The sequence below is a fragment of the Muntiacus reevesi genome, chromosome 9 (genome assembly GCF_963930625.1).
Source record: "Muntiacus reevesi chromosome 9, mMunRee1.1, whole genome shotgun sequence".
Lineage (NCBI taxonomy): Eukaryota > Metazoa > Chordata > Mammalia > Artiodactyla > Cervidae > Muntiacus > Muntiacus reevesi.
This window is the reverse complement of record NC_089257.1, coordinates 48,604,081-48,621,246: the sequence shown is the minus strand read 5'-3', so window position 1 is coordinate 48,621,246 and position 17,166 is coordinate 48,604,081. Positions and strand designations below refer to the sequence as shown.

The window sequence follows — 17,166 nt, the reverse complement described above, 5'->3', positions numbered from 1 at the left end:
TAGTTTATATCTTTTTTCCTTTTTGTTGCTTGTGCTTTTTGGTGTCATACCTAAGAAACCATTGCCTAATCCAGTGTTACAAAGATTTACCTCTATGTTTTCTTCCAGGCTTTTCTTTTGTAATTTTAGCTCCTAAATTTAGTTCTTGATCCATTTTTACTTTTTTGTATAGTATCAGGGTACGTGTCCTACTTTATTCTTTTATATACAAATACAGAGTTGTCTGAGCATCGTTTTTTGAAAAGACTCTTCTTTCCCTCTTCAATTATCTTATTATCATCCTTGTTGAAATCAGTTGACCATTAATGATGAGCTTATTTCTCAATTCTATTCTGTTGATTACTGTTTCTACTCTTTTATCTGCATACACTGTCTTGATTACCATGACTTTGTAGTATTTTGAAATTGGGAAATCCAAGTCTTTCAAGTTTATTCTTCTTTTCCATGATTCTTTTGACTGCTCTAGGTCCCTGGCACTGCCATAAAATTTTAGGATCAGTGTCAATTTCTGCAGTTGATGGATATTCGATTCAGTTTGTAAATCGATTTGGTGAATACTGCCGTCTTAACAACTTTGAGTTTTCTGATTGTGAACATAGGATGTCTTTCTGTTTATTTATGTCTTCTTTACTTTCTGTCAATGATGTTTTGCAGTTTGCCATGAATAAGTCTTGCAGTTTGCCATGAATAAGAGAATAAATCTCTTCCTAAGTATTTTGTTCTTTTTTCTGCTATTATTGTGCAGCATACTAAGTTGCTTCAGTTGTGTCTGACTCTTTGCGACCCCATGGACTGTAGCCTGCCAGGTTTTTCTGTCCGTGGGATTCTCCAGGAAAGAATACTGGAATGAGTTGCCATGCCCTCCTTCAGGGGATCTTTCTGACCCAGAGGTTGAACTCTTATGTTTACTTGCATTGGTAGGTGGGTTCTTTATCACTAGCGCCGCCTGGGAAGCTGCTATTATTAATGGAATTGTTTTCCTTGATTTTGTTTTTAGATTGTTCATTGCTAGTGTGTAGAAAGAAATTGATTTTTAAAGTATTACCTGTTGTCCTGCAAGCATGCTTGACATTATGATTTAGTTTAATGGTGTTTTAGTGGAAATGTTATGACTTTCTACAAGCACAATTGTATCATCTGCAAATATGAGATAATTTTACATTTTCCTTTCCAGTCTGGATGTACCCTTAAGTTTTAACATTTTTCTTCATTATTTTAGCATAAAACAACATTATATGATATTAGCTAACTGTATGTGGTTCAGTTCAGTTCAGTTGCTCAGTCGTGTCCGACTCTTTGTGACCCCATGAATCGCAGCACACCAGGCTTCCCTCTCCATCACCAACTCCCGGAGTTTACTCAAACCCATGTCCATTGAGTCGGTGATGCCATTCAACCATCTCATCCTCTGTCATCCCCTTCTCCTCCTGCCCTCAATCTTTCCCAGCATCAGGGTCTTTTCTAATGAGTCAACTCTTCACATAAGGTGGCCAAAGTACTGGAGTTTCAGCTTCACCATGGTACATATACAACATTTTTCACTTTGTAGTGCTTAAATACTTTAAAGCATATTGATTTTATTTTAATGGGTGTTAAAAATATGATAGCTTATAATTTTATGGTGTTGACTCAGGTGTCATTTTATTAGGATGTTCTTTCCTGACCAGCCTATTTAAAATGGCACATCTTCTTTCCTTTTCCTCTACCTTGCTTCATTTTTCCTTCCTACCACTTACCACTATACATATTATACCCAAGCATACACTTACATATCACACATGTGAGATGTGCCTGCTTGTTGTCTGTTCTAGGATGTAAGATCCCTGAGACCAAAGACTTGGGTTTATTCTTTGTTGATGGCAGTGTCCAGGAAATGGGTACACAGTAAATATTTGTCAGTGATTAATTGTTTAGAATGAAGTTAAGAACAGTACGTCAGTTTCAAGTTGATTAAAGAAAAATAATGAATAAATGATTGTTCAGGAAGTATACAAATATGACAAAATTCATAAGGGCTGTATGGCATGCCAGAAAGTTGGGAAACTAACTTCAGTAATGAGAAGAAACTGGATGGGAATGGAGTTTTAAAAATCATTTTCTGTGAAGTGAGAAGTTATTTGTCAGCTCACAGACTTTTCCCCAACCCAGATCAGGGAAGCCTTAAGGCCCACAAACTGTAACAGACGAAATTAAATATATGTGGGAAAGTGGTTTCCGCTCCCACCACAGAAACCCTGCTGGCAGTTCTGGAGGTCATCTGGGAATGTTTGAGGTGCTTTGGGCTACCCATGGAAACTTGGCTGATTGGTCTTGTCTTCTTCACAGGGCTCTGTGTTTGCAGAGAGCAGAAATGACCATGACTGCCAACAAGAATTCCAGCATCACCCACGGAGCTGGAGGCACTAAGGCCCCTCGGGGGACTCTGAGCAGGTAAGTCTGGGAGCATTGCTTGGGGGAGTGGAGCTCCGTGGAGGGTAGCATCAAAGGACACCTAATGCCCTGTGTCCTGGATAGGACTCCTGCCAAGTGTGTGTGGTTATCCTCATGATTCTGATAGTCATCCAGGTGAATCATCTGAGCCAAACTTTAACCACTGACCAAACAGTGAGATCTCAGGGCATTTTCTTATGCCCTCTAAAATTTTGCTTCCTCATCTGTAAAATAATAATGGTACCTGTCTCCCAGGGTTTCTTTGAGGATTAAATGAGATGATAATGTCAGTGCTTAGTATAGTGCCTAGCAAAAAAACCACTTATTAAATATTAGCTCTGTCTCTGCATTGGGATAGAAACTTCCAGCGCTGACAAGTAAAGGTACAGCTGTCACCAGGGCTTCTCAGGTCTTGGCCTAAGCTAGATGCTGATTTCCTTGAAGAACCTCTTTTACTAAAGCCACATACCTTTCATAGCCCCTTCATCTGAATCTCAGCTGGATGGGTTTGGCTTTGGAACCTCAGCTGCTGGAATGGGTAGCTATGAGAAGGACACTCATCTTAGATGGGGATGGGGCTCGTGGCCTCCTGGAGGGCGGTCCCGTGCTCCACCAAACTGAGTCCGGTGGAGTGGTGCGCACTCAGGTCTGCCCAGAGGTTGTGGTAGATGTTTGGTTCGTTCAGAGGTGGAATCCAGGTATGGTTGGTAGACAGGGGCACAGGCTGTAGCCCCTGGGGAGTGGCTGGAGTTGAAGGAGGCAAGAGGAATTCTGCACACCATACGTGCAGAGTTTGGTCCCAGTGGAAATGGTCTGGATGGACTGTACCAACTAAAGGGAAACTGGTAGGTTCCGACATGTTCAATACATAAGAGTTTGGGGCTTAGATAGACAAATTGACTCTCTGCTCTGTAGCAACAAGAGCAGTAAGAACACCCTCTGCCCACGCACTCTCTCTAACCTGGACTAGCGTTGCTGGCATACTTGCTTCCCTGAACGGGGTGAGGCTGAGGATGGCAGGGACCAGCAACCTCATGGGTAAAACTGATAGAAAAACTGAACTCTCCCAGGGCATGTTGGTGGCTGAGGCAGAAACAGGTCTGGGGCTTAGACTTTTTGTCCCCTGTAATCTGCTTCTTGGGAGCCATTGGTGGGCTCTGCCCAGTCAGGGGGCATTTCTTCCTCTGCAGTGTGAATGGGAGTTGGCAGGTGGAGACTGGCAATGAAGGTCCCCGTCTTTTTTATATGAGGCTGTAGGGGTGAAATAAGCATTATTTGTGATTTTACTGTTTTATTCTTAAGTTAAAAGAAATAGTATACTTAGAACCTGAGCTAGAAGTTACCCTACTCAGCAGCCCCCAGCTCCTTTAAGTATTTGTTTCTTCTAATTTCCGCTGCTTGGGTGGGGTGGGAGAGGCATTGTTTACATAAAGTCACAAAGCAGAATCTGAACTGCTGACAGGCACCCTAGTTTCTGTTTGGAGTACAGCCCTACATGTTTTATACATCTTTAGAAATCCCTCTTCCTTTAGCTTCTCAGCATGCTTGCTGTCGTAATATGATGGATGGTACTTGTAAATATCTGAGTCTCTGATGTGCCTAAAAAAAGCATTTCTCCCTTCTAAGTCTTCCCTTCCCTTCCTTCCTGCCACATTTCCGCTTCCCTCCCTACTTTCCTCGGTTTTTGGCGTGGAGTCACAGACCTTGTCTCAGCAGCTACGCTGGGCTGTAGTTGTTACATCACAGTCGTCGTCTGGCGGTGTCATCTGGTGGCTGCCTCCGCCCACAGCCGCATCTGGGGCTGCTCTTTGGGCTGAGTAGGGCAGTAAGTCTCCAGTTCATTTAGGAAGTTGTCAGGGAATCCTGGGGGCTCTCCTTCTAGGTGCCAGGCTCTGTGATGGGCACTGAGGGACACAAAGGGAGGATCCATTTTCTTTTTTTCAAGGCATTGACAGTTTGGATCGATGATGTTGGCACCCAGATTTCTTAGTCGGACCTTCTAATAGACATTTGCCTGGGACCTGGGGCCCTTTAATCATTGCCCATGCAGGAGTACCAGTGAGAAAAGACTCCCAGGTGTGACTGGAACTTTGGTTGGGGAGTGCAGGGGTGCTGGGCCTTGGAAAGCTGGGCCTTGGAGCCCTGGTGGCTTTGGGGCTCTCTGTCTGCATCATCCACATGGAGGCAAAGGAACCTGATGACACAGAGAAGCCTTTGTATCTAACTTTGGGGGCAGGGGTACTTTGGGGCATGGAAAACGGGTGGGGAAGGGCAGATGGTACCCTGAGGAAGTGACGAGATATGTATTTTCAAGGCTGTATCCTTAATTTGAATAAGACCTCACCTGGTGCCACCACTGAGCGAGTTTGGGTTAAAGATCCTAGATTCCATTGCATGTTTAGCTTTTTATGGATGTTTTGCTAGTTTATTATCTTCCTTTTCCTTTATAGCCCATTCTTGATTTGGTAGGATATGTAGGAGGAGGAAATCAACCTCTCATTTGACCACCAGAGTTCTGTTCTTTGCTATGTTTGGGTCTCCTGGAGCAAGCTTCCCTTTCTCTTTGTTAGTGAGGCCAGAGGGGCGTGATGCTTCACCCTTAGCTGCTTTCCCTCTCCATAGGCTGCTCCCCCTCCAGCTTATTTAGATTTGACTGCATCCATTTCTGGGGGCGGGAGGTGAGATTCTCAAAGCTCCTCTGAATTCTAGGGGTGAGGCTTTATGATGTTGGTACTGATGACCTGGGTGAGACGAAGCAGCTCAGTGACTTGCAAACAAAAAGGCGTTGTATTGAGACCTAGTTCAGCCGTCTTGATGGAGTAGACTTTGCCACTTGGTGCTCTCAGGAGATTTCACTTGTGCTGTAAGGCTTGGCGGGCATCAGGGGCTGTTCTCAGAAGACTTGTCTTGCCTGCTGATTTCCTCAACAGCTTCTTCACTGTGAAACTCCAACGTGTGGGTCATTGTGACTTAAAAATACAAGCTATTGGTATTGTCTTTTAGGAACCTTGCCTCTGGGTGTATGTGTGGGAAACTTGGGTGCCTATAGAAGTATAGACTTCTTGGGGTCAAGGACTTTGACTTCTTTCTGTCTCCTCCAAGCCTAGAACAATACTCCGTATCCAGAAGACTGTTTGTTGACCAGTTGTCTAGATGGCTGTGAGATCAGTCTCATAGAGCATAGGCTATGTGCTATTTGAGTCCTTATAGTTCTTTCCTAATAGGTCTTATTAACTTAGTTTTTAAAAAATTTATTTATTTTTAATTGCTTTACATTATTGTGTTGATTTCTGCTGTATATCAACATAAATCAGCCATAGGTATACATACATCCTCCCACTTCTTGAAATTCCTTCCCACACCCCACCCTATTCCACCCCCTAGGTCATCACAGAGCACTGGATTTGCGCTCCCTGCGTCATACAGCAAACTTCCACTGCTTATCTAATTTTACATGTGGTAATGTGTATGTTTCAATGCTCCTCTCTCAGTTCATCCCACCCTATCCTTCCCCTCTGTGTCCACAAGTCTGTTCTCTATGTTTGTGTCTCCATTGCGCCCTGCAAATAGGTTCATCTATACCATCTTTCTAGAGTCCATATATATGTGTTAATATACGATATTTGTTTTCCTCTTTCTGACTTAATGTCACTCTGTATAGTAGGCTCTAGGTTCATCCACCTTATTAGAACTGAGTCAAATGCGTTCCTTTTTATGGCCGAGTAATAGGGCTTCCCACTCCCCAGGGTGGTAGGTGCCCAGTATCCTACTGGAGACCAGTGGAGAAATAACTCCAGGAAGAATGAAGAGATGGAGCCAAAGGAAAACAACACGCAGTTGCGGATGTGACTGGTGATGAAAGTAAAGTCTGATGCTGTAAAGAGCAATATTGCATAGGAACCTGGAATGTTAGGTCCATGAATCAAGGCAAATTGGAAGTGGTCAAACAGGAGATGGCAAGAGTGAACATTGACATGTTGGGAATCAGTGAACTAAAAAGGACTGGAATGGGTGACTTTAACTCAGATGACCATTATGTCTACTACTGTGTGCAAGAATCCCTTAGAAGAAATGGAGTAGCCATCATAGTCAACAAAAGAGTCTGAAATGCAGTACCTGGATGCAATCTCAAAAACGACAGAATGATCTCTGTCTGTTCCAATGCAAACCATTCAATATCACAGTAATCCAAGTCTATGCCCCAGTCAGTAATGCTGAAGAAGTTGAAGTTGAACGATTCTATGAAGACCTGCAAGACCCTCTAGAACTAACACCCAAAAAAGACGTCCTTTTCATTATAGGGGACTGGAATGCAAAAGTAGGAAGTCAAGAAGCACCTGGAGTAACAGGCAAATTAGGTCTTGGAGTACAGAATGAAGCAGGTCAAAGGCTAACAGTTTTGCTAAGAGAATGCACTGATCATAAAAAACACTCTCTTCCAACAAAACAAGAGAAGACTCTACACATGGATGTCACCAGATGGTCAGTGTTGAAATCAGATTGATTATAGTCTTTGCAGCCAAATATGGAGAAGCTCTATACAATCAGCAAAAACAAGACTTGGAGCTGACTGTGGCTCAGATCATGAACTCCTTATTGACAAATTCAGACTTAAATTGAAGAAAGTAGGGAAAACCTCTAGACCATTCAGGTATGACCTAAATCAAATCCTTTATGATTATACAGTGGAAGTGACAAATAGATTCAAGGGATCAGATCTGATAGACAGAGTGCCTGATGAACTGTGGATGGAGGTTTGTGACATTGTACAGGAGGCAGTGATCAAGACCATTCCCAAGAAAAGGAAATGCAAAAAGGCAAAATGGTTGTCTGAGGAGGCCTTACAAGTAGCTGTCAAGAGAAGAGAAGTGAGAGGCTAAGGAGAAAAGGAAAGATATACCCATTTGAATGTAGAGTTCCAAAGAATAGCAAGGAGAGATAAGAAAGCCTTCCTCAGTGATCAATTAAAAGAAATAGAGGAAAACAGTAGAATGGGAAAGACTAGAGATCTCTTCAAGAAAATTAGAGATACCAAGGGAACATTTCATGCAAAGATGGGCCCAATAAAGGACAGAAATGGCATGGAACTAAAAGAAGCAGAAAATATTAAGAGGTGGCAAGAATACACAGAAGAACTATACAAAAAAGATCTTCATTACCCAGATAATCACGATGGTATGATCACTCACCTAGAGCCAGACATCCTGGAGTGCGAAGTCAAGTAGGCCTTAGGAAGCATCACTACAAACAAAGCTAGTGGAAGTGATGGAATTCCAGTTGAGCTATTTCAAATCCTAAAAGATGATGCTGTGAAAGTGCTGCACTCAATATGCCAGCAAATTTGGACAACTCAGCAGTGGTCACAGGACTGGAAAAGTCAGTTTTCATTCTAGTCCCAAAGAAAGGCAATGCCAAAGAATGTTCAAACTACCACACAATTGCACTCATCTCACATGCTGACAAAGTGATGTTCAAAATTCTCCAAGTCAGGCTTCAACAGTGTGTGAACCGTGACCCTCCAGATGTACAAGCTGGATTTAGAAAAGGCAGAGAAACCAGAAATCAAATTGCCAACATCTGTTGGATCATTGAAAAAGCAAGAGAGTTCCAGAAAAACATCTACTTCTGCTTCATTGACTATGCCAAAGCCTTTGACTGTGTGGATCACAACAAACTGTGGAAAATTCTTAAAGAGATGGGAATACCAGACTGCCTGACCTGCCTCCTGAGAAATCTGTATGCAGGTCAAGAAGCAACAGTTAGAACTGGACATGGAACAACAGACTGTTTCCAAATCAGGAAAGGAGTATGTCAAGGCTGTATATTGTCACCCTGCTTATTTAACTTACATGCAGAGTACATTATGTGAAATGCTGGGCTGGATGAAGCACAAGCTGGAATCAAGATTGCTGGGAGAAATATTGATAACCTCAGATATGCAGATGACACCACCCTTATGGCAGAAAGTGAAGAAGAACTAAAGAACCTCTTGTTGAAAGTGAAAGAGGAGAGTGGGAAAGTTGACTTAAAACTCAAGATTCAAAAAACTAAGATCATGGCAACCAGTCCCATCACTTCATGGCAAATAGATGGGTAAACAATGGAAACAGTGAGAGACTTTATTTTTTGGGGCTCCAAAATCACTGCAGATGGTGATTGCAGCCATGAAATTAAAATAAACTTGCTCCTTGGAAGAAAAGTTATGACCAACTTAGCATATTAAAAAGCAGAGACATTACTTTGCCAACAAAGGTCCATCTAGTCAAAGCTTTGGTTTTTCCAGTAGTCGTGTGTGGATGTGAGAGTTGGACTATAAAGAAATCTGAGCACTGAAGAATTGATGCTTTTGAACTGTGGTGTTGGAGAAGACTCTGGAGAGTCCCTTGAACTGCAAGGAAATCCAACCAGTGTATCCTCAAGGAAATCAGTCCTGAATATTCATTGGAAAGACTGATGCTGAAGCTGAAACTCCAACACTTTGGCTACCTGATGCGAAGAATTGACGCATTGGAAAAGACCCTGATGCTGGGAAAGATTGAAGGCAGGAGGAGAAGGGGATGACAGAGGATGAGATGGTTGGATGGCATCACCGACGTGATGGACATGAGTTTGAGTCAGCTCCAGGAGTTGGTGATGGATATGGAAGCCTGGCGTGCTGCAGTCCATGGGGTTGCAAAGAGTCAGACACGACTGAGTGACTGAACTGAACTGAATAGGGCTTCCCCGGTGGCGCTAGTGGTAAAGAACCTGCCTACAAATGCAGGAGACATAAGAGACTTGGGTTCAATCCCTGGGTCAGGAACATCCCCTGGAGGAGGACATGGCAACCCACTCCAGTATTCTTGCTTGGAGAATCCCATGGACAGAGGAACCTGGCAACCTGCAGTCCATAGCATTGGAAAGAGTCAGACATGACTGAAGCAACTTAGCACAAACATACCCACAATCGGAGTAGGAGGGCTAAGTGTGCGTTCTCCCCCTTATTAGTTTTGTATCCTTGGGGACTCCCTCCTCTTCTCTATGTCTATTGCCCAGATTATCAAACAAGCGGGTGACCAGTGTAGGCCTTGTTAATTTTGGATTTCCTTTCCATTCCGTCCACTGACTCTGAGAAAGAGAGAAGAAAAGGAACCTTAGAGCTGATTTGATCTCAACCACTTGTTTGATAGTTTGGGCAACAAACCCAGAGAAGAGGAGGTACTCTCCAAGGATACAAAGCTAATGGGAAGAATGCGTGCCTCGCTCTCCTGCTCCTTCTCTTATTTTATTGTACCACTACATTCATCTCCCTGTAAATACAACTGGGCTCTCCCTGCTCAAAAACTACTGTCATCTATGACACCATCAAACTCGACCTGGTTGGAAAGGCTTTCCTTAGAAGCCCTGATTTTTCTTTCTGCTTTTATCCTTCGATGTGCTCCTACATGAACCTGACAATTCTGCCAGTCTGGATACAGATGTTATTTCCTGCAGGGCTTTTCCTGACCACTCGGCTTGGAAGGATTTCCCTCCCCATCTGTATTCATTCTTAGAACCCTTGGTTCAGAGCTTCCGAGTGGCACTTTTAGTACCTCCTAAGGTGAATAAGTGGCTTTTTCCCGGTGAGATTGCTATGGGACAATGGTTCTTAAGAGTCTTAGAAGCTTTATTATTTAGAGGATCTGCATGACTCACCCTTAAGATCCTTAGAAGGCCTTTTGTCTGTAAGAGTCAATGAGGCTGCGATTTCCCAGGCAGTCCAGTGGTTAAGACTTCACCTTCCAATGCAGGAAGTATGGGTTCAGTCGCTGATCGGGGAGGTAAGATCCCACATGCCTCACCACCAAAAAGTTAAAACATTTAAAAAAAAAAAAAAAGAGAGAAACAATATTTTAACAAATTCAATAAAGACTTTAAGAATGGTCCACAGGGAAAAACAAAAAGATTCAATGAGGCAGCACTTTAAATATTTTTTAGGTCTTGACAAAGGATCTTGCAGTCCCACTCTAGATTTTTTTCTGAAGATTTATTGAGGGATAATTAAAGTATTATAAACTATCCAATTTAAAGTTTTCAGTTTGATGAGTTTACAGACACACACACAGAGTGTAACTGTCACCACAGTCTGGAAGCCATTTCCTAATTTGAGAATTTTTTATTGCCTAGAGAGATAGAGACTGAAACAAGTTTTATTTTCTAATTCTGAAAGCCCTTTGTCATTTATGTTTCCTTTAAATTTTGCTGGAAAACTGAACAGTTCCTGTTTGGCTCATCCCTTTTCTCTTTCACTAGTGACAGTTAGGAGTCAAATGGTACCTTCAGCACTCTGCCTGGAAATGTCTTTGGCTAGTTCATCTCATTTATTTTCCATGTTAACCACAGGTGACAGAATTACCAAACTTTTCAACATTATGAGGGTCCCCTTATCTCTAGCTTCTAACATTTTCTTTTTTTTGCCTTAACCAGCCCCCAGCAGCCATGCTTCAGTCCCACAGTCAATGTTTTAGGTGTTTGTTTCAACAGCGCTCCACTTCTTGGTACCAAAATCTGTGCCAGTTGTCTACCGCCACATAACAACCCCAAATTTCATAGTGTCAAACAGCCATTTTCTTATGCCCACAGACTCTGTAGATTAGCTGATTTCAGACAGTGACTGCAGGCATGGCTGCTGCTGCTCACAATGCCTGGGACCTCAGCTGGAAAGACTTCAAGGCTTGGGGCGACTCAGCGGCTAGGGGCTGGTGTTTCCTAGAGTCGTCTGATCTCACATGTCTGGGGGGTTGATGCTGCCTGTTGCTGGGACCCCAGCTGGGATTGTCAGTCAGAACACTCTCTCCACATGGCCTGGGCTTCCTCACAGCCTGGGAGACTGGAACCAGAAGCTGTTGGTTTCCTGGGACCTGGGCCTGAAAAATGGCACAGATTCATTTCTACCATATTCTACTGGTCAAGCAATCTCAGAGCCCAGATTCAAGATTAGGGGTCGTTTTGTAAGCAGACATGTCATTGGGTGCCATGTTTTAAAACCATCACAAATATCTTTAGCAGGGTTTCCTGGAACTACATTTTTCTCCCTCTTGGTTTTGGATGGTGCCTGGTTCTGCTTTATTTGGCAGTTCCATTTTTGCTGGGCTAGGGCTTTGGGGATGTTCCCATAAGTCATCATTTTTCACCTGTCTCAGAGATGGCTTATGTCTGGTGAATACTCTCTATTCAGTACTGCTACTTCACAGAGGACTAGAGATTGATTCCCTCCCAGAGAAGAGCTCACCATTCCTCTTTGTGCTTCCATAGAAATCAGCCAAGTGACAGGCAGATGGATGTACTTCCTGGAGGTGGAAAGGTGACTCAGTTTCTTTTCAGATACCATTCTGCTTACCCCGACAAACCGAGGCTGACTTAGGAGTCTCTGTATGTGATGGTCCAGGTGTAGCCCCACTTGGAGGATGAGGCTGTCCTGGACCCTCTGGCGGGCTTCCAGCCATTTGAGATGAAGCTGCTTTGTGAGCAGGACGGTCAAGATTTGAGTGTCAGCCTCTTTCTAACTTCTATCCCAGAGTGAGCTGTCAGTTACTGAGGTGAGCCCCTGCTCTGGCCTGGGGAACAAACTTCTGGACTTGGAGATAGGACTCTGGCAGACCTCCTGCCTATTCTCCTTCTGGGTACCCCAGAATATGGCTTGGGGGAGTGCAGTGAGCATGCCATCTCCAGAGCTGGGGCAGTCACGTAGTAATGGGAGCCCACTGATGCCCACTGAGCCAACACGGCCCGCTTTAGTTGAGCAGCCCTGGGATGGGGGTTGACCAACTCCAAGGCACTTTCATTTGGGAGCAGGTTAGACACCTGCTTAGTAGGGACTAGGCATGGTGGAAGCTGGGCCCTGAGTGACCTTCACCGGCAGACAGGCTCACATCATGGTACCCAGAGCACATCTCAGTGCCTCTGAGGCTATTTCCTGGACTCTAGGAACCTTCTCCAGCTGGCCCCAACTTGGTCCTCTTCCTGATACTAATACTTCAGGAGCTCTGTGGCCAGAGCATGCTGAGTTGAGAACAGTCTTATCATCAAGGACTAAAGATAGCCTTCCCTCCCAAAAAGTCCCTGGGTGACCTTGACAGTATATGTGGTGTTCCTTGTCATGAATGCTTCCTGCTGTGTTACTGGAGAATGGCCCAGGTCACTAACCCAAGGGCTGGGTCATATTCTTATGAAAACAGCGCCAGAGGGAAGGGCACGTATTCTGCACTTTAACTCTCACTTTCTGTCTGTGCACGTGTGTCCATGTACACACACACACACACACACACACACACACACACACATTGCTTTCTCTTTGTTTCTTATTCTCTACCTTGGTTGATGCCCTTTCTGTCCTACTCACTTGTCTTACACACTTGTGTACGGGTGCGTATTTATGTTCCTCTGTTAAATTTCCTTTGCATCCTCCCCCTTTCTTCCCTCTTTCCTTGTATCTGTTTATCCTACTCCCTCTCCTGTCATGTTGGTTTTGGCCAGTCATGTGCCACAGTGCTGGTGTGAGGCAGTGGCACCGTGTCTGCTTTCCTGGGAACAGGCTCCGAGATGTTAGAATAAAGAGCAAGCGGTGTTAAGATCAGAGTCTTAAGTGTCTTTTAGCTGTTTTGTATTTACTTCTCTTTTATATTTCTTCTGTCTTCATGGAGCTGTTACTGGTGTTCAAACACTTTCAAAGTTTACATCATCTTAGTCAAACAGCTAGTATGTGAGGATACTCAGAACAAGTGTTTCCCACTGTTTTATAGACAGAGAACCTGAGGCTCAGAGAATTTAGGTGACTTTGCTTATGAGCACATCTAGAAAGTGAGGAGAAGAGCAAAACCCAGGTCTCTAGACTCTTGGCCTAGGGTCCGATTTTTGCCTTGTGGGAGAAGGCTTTGGGGACTGACATGCTGGGTTGCACTAAGGTCTTTGTGTACCTTTCCATGTTGTTCTTCGGGTCACAGGGCACAAAGGGGGAGGTGAGGAAGTTTGCGAACAATACCCTGGGGAGTTGTAAGGAGACCTAGATTTTAATCATTTATTTTTTTATCGTTCATTAGTCATTCAGCACAAATGCATTAATTCCCACTAAATTCTAGATGCCATGCAAAGAGCTGGGGATATTGGCGTTAACAAGACACTGTCACCACCTTCAAGTAGGTTCACTGGTACATAGTCTAGTGAGGGAGGCAGGTGAGGAAACCGTACAGTCTAGTAAAATGTTACAAAGTCCCAAGGCAGACTTTTTCCAGGCACAGTGGAGGCATCAAATCTCACATCTGCACCTGGGTGAGGGGGTAGTGTCAAGAGAGATACCACGGAGGAGCCACAGAGATGTGTAAGTGGACAGGCCAGCACTGCAGCAAAGGAGACAGAATGTGTGAAGGCCTAGAGTTGTGAAAAGCAAGGAGTTTGATGTGACTAAGTGTGAGATGCAGATTTGTTTGGAGGAAAAGACAGTATGAGATGATAAAGGCCACATAGGGACTGGATCATGAGGTCCCTGTGATCCGTGCCCATGAATTTGCTTTTCATTCCTTAGATAGTTGGGAGTTAGAAGCATGATGAGTTTTGTAGTTTAGAAAGATGTCAGGAGACAAGAGGATGGCCTTGGAACTGGGTTAAGACCAAAAGCAGAGAGGGGAATTGAGAGCTTGTTTTAATAGTCCCAGTGAAAGGTAAGATCTGAATCAAGGTGGCAGCAGGTAGCAGTGGGGATGGCACAGGGAGGGAAGATCTGAGGTCTTAGGCATCAAGTACATCGTTGAGTCTGGGGAGGAAGCTGGATCAGATGCTTCAGGGAGAGGGGAGAAAGAACAGATCTGACCTTGTCTTCCCTCTGAGGAATGAATTGGGAATATGTACAGGAGTCAAAGCCAGGGTGAAGGAAGCAGAAAGCAGCCCAGGAATGAGATTGTATGAGAAGACACTCAAGTCTGGGTGCCTGGGAATGAGACCAAGTGGGGTTCTTCAGTCTAAGCCCCCACCCCGCCCCACCCTGTAGATAGGCATGAGGTCCCTAGCCCTTCACACCCGCTCCCTGCTCACTGTTCCCACTGCCTGCACTTGTCCTACTTGAACACGTTTCACTCTCCACGGATTATTCTAGTCATCATACAGACATGCGCTCTGTACCCAACATTTCCTTCCAATTACCACCTCATTTCCTTGTTCCTCCTTTAGGGAAACCGAGCTCCTTGTCTCCATTCCCTCTCTTTAATTTCTTGAATTCCTTCCAGTCAGGCTTCCCTTCCTACAACTCCACCAGAATCTCTCTTCTCAAGGTCACAGGGACTACCTAAATCTAGGGATCACCCTGAAGTCTTTTCCTTGCTTAGTTGTTAGCAGTTTTGACTCAACTGATCACTCCCTATTTCTCAGAGGTCTCAGGATATCACTCTTCATGGTTTCCTTCCTTCCTCACTACATGCTCTTCCCAGGGTGCAACCCTTGGATGTCCCTAGACACACCGACTCCCTAGATGTGTCATCTAGCCATGTCAGTCAGTTCAGTCACTCAGTTGTGTCCGACTCTTTGTGACCTCAAGGATGGCAGCACACCAGGCTTCCTTGTCTTTCACCAACTCCCGGAGCTTACTCAAACTCATGTCCATCGCATCAGTGGTACCATCCAACCATCTCATCCTCTGTCATCCTCTTCTCTTCCTGCCTTCAATCTTTCCCAGCATCAGGATCTTTTCCAATGAGTTGGTTCTTTGCATCAGGTGGCCAAAGTATTGGAGCTTCAGCTTCAGCATCAGTCTTTCCAATGAATATTCAGGACTGATTTATTTTAGGATGGACTGGTTGGATCTCCTCTCTGTCCAAGGAATTCTATCCATCACCACATAGTTCAAAAGCATCAATTCTAAAGCGCTCAGCTTTCTTTATGGTCCAACTCTCACATCCATACGTGACTACTGGAGAAACCATAGCTTTGACTAGCAGACTTTTGTCGGCTAAGTAATGTCTCTGCTTTTTAATATGCTGTCTAGATTGGTCATAGCTTTTCTTCCAAGGAAAGTTTCTTTTAATTTCATGGCTGCAGTCACCATCTGCAGTGATTTTGGAGCCCAAGAATATAGTCTGTTACTGTTTCCATTGTTTCCTCATCTATTTGCCATGAGGTGATGAGACTGGATGCCATGATCTTCTTTTTCTGAATGCTGAGTTTTAAGCCAGGCTTTTCACTCTCCTCTTTCACTTTGATCAAGAGGCTCTTTAGTTCCTCTTCTCATCTAGCCATGAGGTTTTAAAATAATATCTGTATACCACTGACAAATCCCAAATGGAAATTTATAACCCCAACTCCTTTCTACTAGGTGCTCAGGCCCAGAACTGTGATTCATCCTTGACTTTCCTTTGTCTCTCTTACCTCTTATCCACTTTATCAGCAAATCTGACTGGCATAGCCCTGGAGAAAAATCCATCTGTCCTGCTGTCGTTCTAGTTCAGACCACAGTAACTTTTTGCTTGGATTGTTCCAGTGGCCTTTACATGATCTCGCTTTGGCCACCCTGCATCGCTGCACTTCATTTTCTGATATTTTCAGAGCATGTCATTCTTCAGCTCACACTCCTTCGAGAGCTTCCCTTTTCAGAGTAAATCCCCAGCCTTCCTGTTGGTCCGTGGGCTTCTCTGGTGTCTCTGACTGGTCTCCAGCCCACTCCTCTTCACACTCAACTCTGGCCACGCTGGCTCCTTGTTTGCCCCCAGAATACAGTAAGTATGCAGTTGCCCCAAGCCTCTGCCCTCCTGCTCCTCTTGCCTGGAACATTCCTCCCTTGGATAAACACATTGCTTACTTCCTTAAGGTTCCGTTCTCGTGGTCCCTGGCAGAGGGCCCTCCCCTGATCTCCTCCACTGTTAAGCTCTGCCCCTTTACCCTGCTTTATTCTCCTTCACTGGCTCCACAACCTGCTCACTGCATGGATTTGTTTATTGTCTATTCACTCAAGACAAATAAAGCCACACTGTCTCCCTTTACCAGACTATAACCTGTAGAGAGAGACTGTCTAGTTTAGTCTCTGCTGATCCTCAATGCCTAAAATAGTACCTGGTGTATAGTTGGTGCTCAGTACATGCTGGTTGAATGGATGAAGAGCCGAGGCGTGTCTCAAGACTGATATGGTTGGCACACTGTGATCTGGCAACTGGGTGGCTTCCTTTTTCCACTTGCTCAGGGTTCAGGGAAGGTTGGCCATGAGCTGCCCTGGGAGCCCTGAAGACATGAAGCTGGAACCTGTCGATGACAGAACGAGAGACCAGACCCCAAAGATGCTTTGCTCAGGTGCTCGACTTCCTAAGGCAGCCTGGGTCCCGGCTGTCATTCTCTTGACCATAGTCTTTCCTCGTCCAACAAGGGGAGAGTGGCTTTCACCTCCAACCTCAGTTTGAGGAACTGGGAAACAACTAGAGAGTGAAACTGAGGACCAGAGTGAGCACACTCTCCCATCCGTGCCTCAGAGGTGCCACCTGTTGTGTGCACTCATTGTCACATGGACACGCATCCATCCTGTGCTCCAGGTGAAGATTCTCCCAAGCCTCCTCAACTGGGGAGCAAACCCTGATGGAAGCTGATTCTTGGGACTGCAGAGCTAGCTTCATTTTCAGGGGATGCTGGGGGGAGACCCCCAGAAGAGTGCCGGAGCCTTGAGCAGTGAGAGAAAGGGAGAGGGAGAGGCAGTCTGAACATGCAGCCCTTGGCAGCTGGTCTCCAGGGAAGTGCAGGAGAGAGGCA

General features: G+C 44.7%; 1 protein-coding gene across 6 annotated transcripts in view; it reads left to right on the top strand.

The window, feature by feature from the left end:
- The window catches only part of DENND2B (DENN domain containing 2B), a 160,091-nt gene that overhangs the window by 98,708 nt on the left and 44,217 nt on the right, over positions 1 to 17,166 (top strand). For all 6 annotated transcript variants that reach the window (XM_065946201.1, XM_065946199.1, XM_065946202.1 and 3 more), the window contains one exon: positions 2,326 to 2,430. In XM_065946201.1, coding sequence (XP_065802273.1) covers positions 2,351 to 2,430 — 80 coding nt within the window. In that variant the 5' untranslated portion in view covers positions 2,326 to 2,350. The remainder of the gene's footprint in view (positions 1 to 2,325; positions 2,431 to 17,166) is intronic.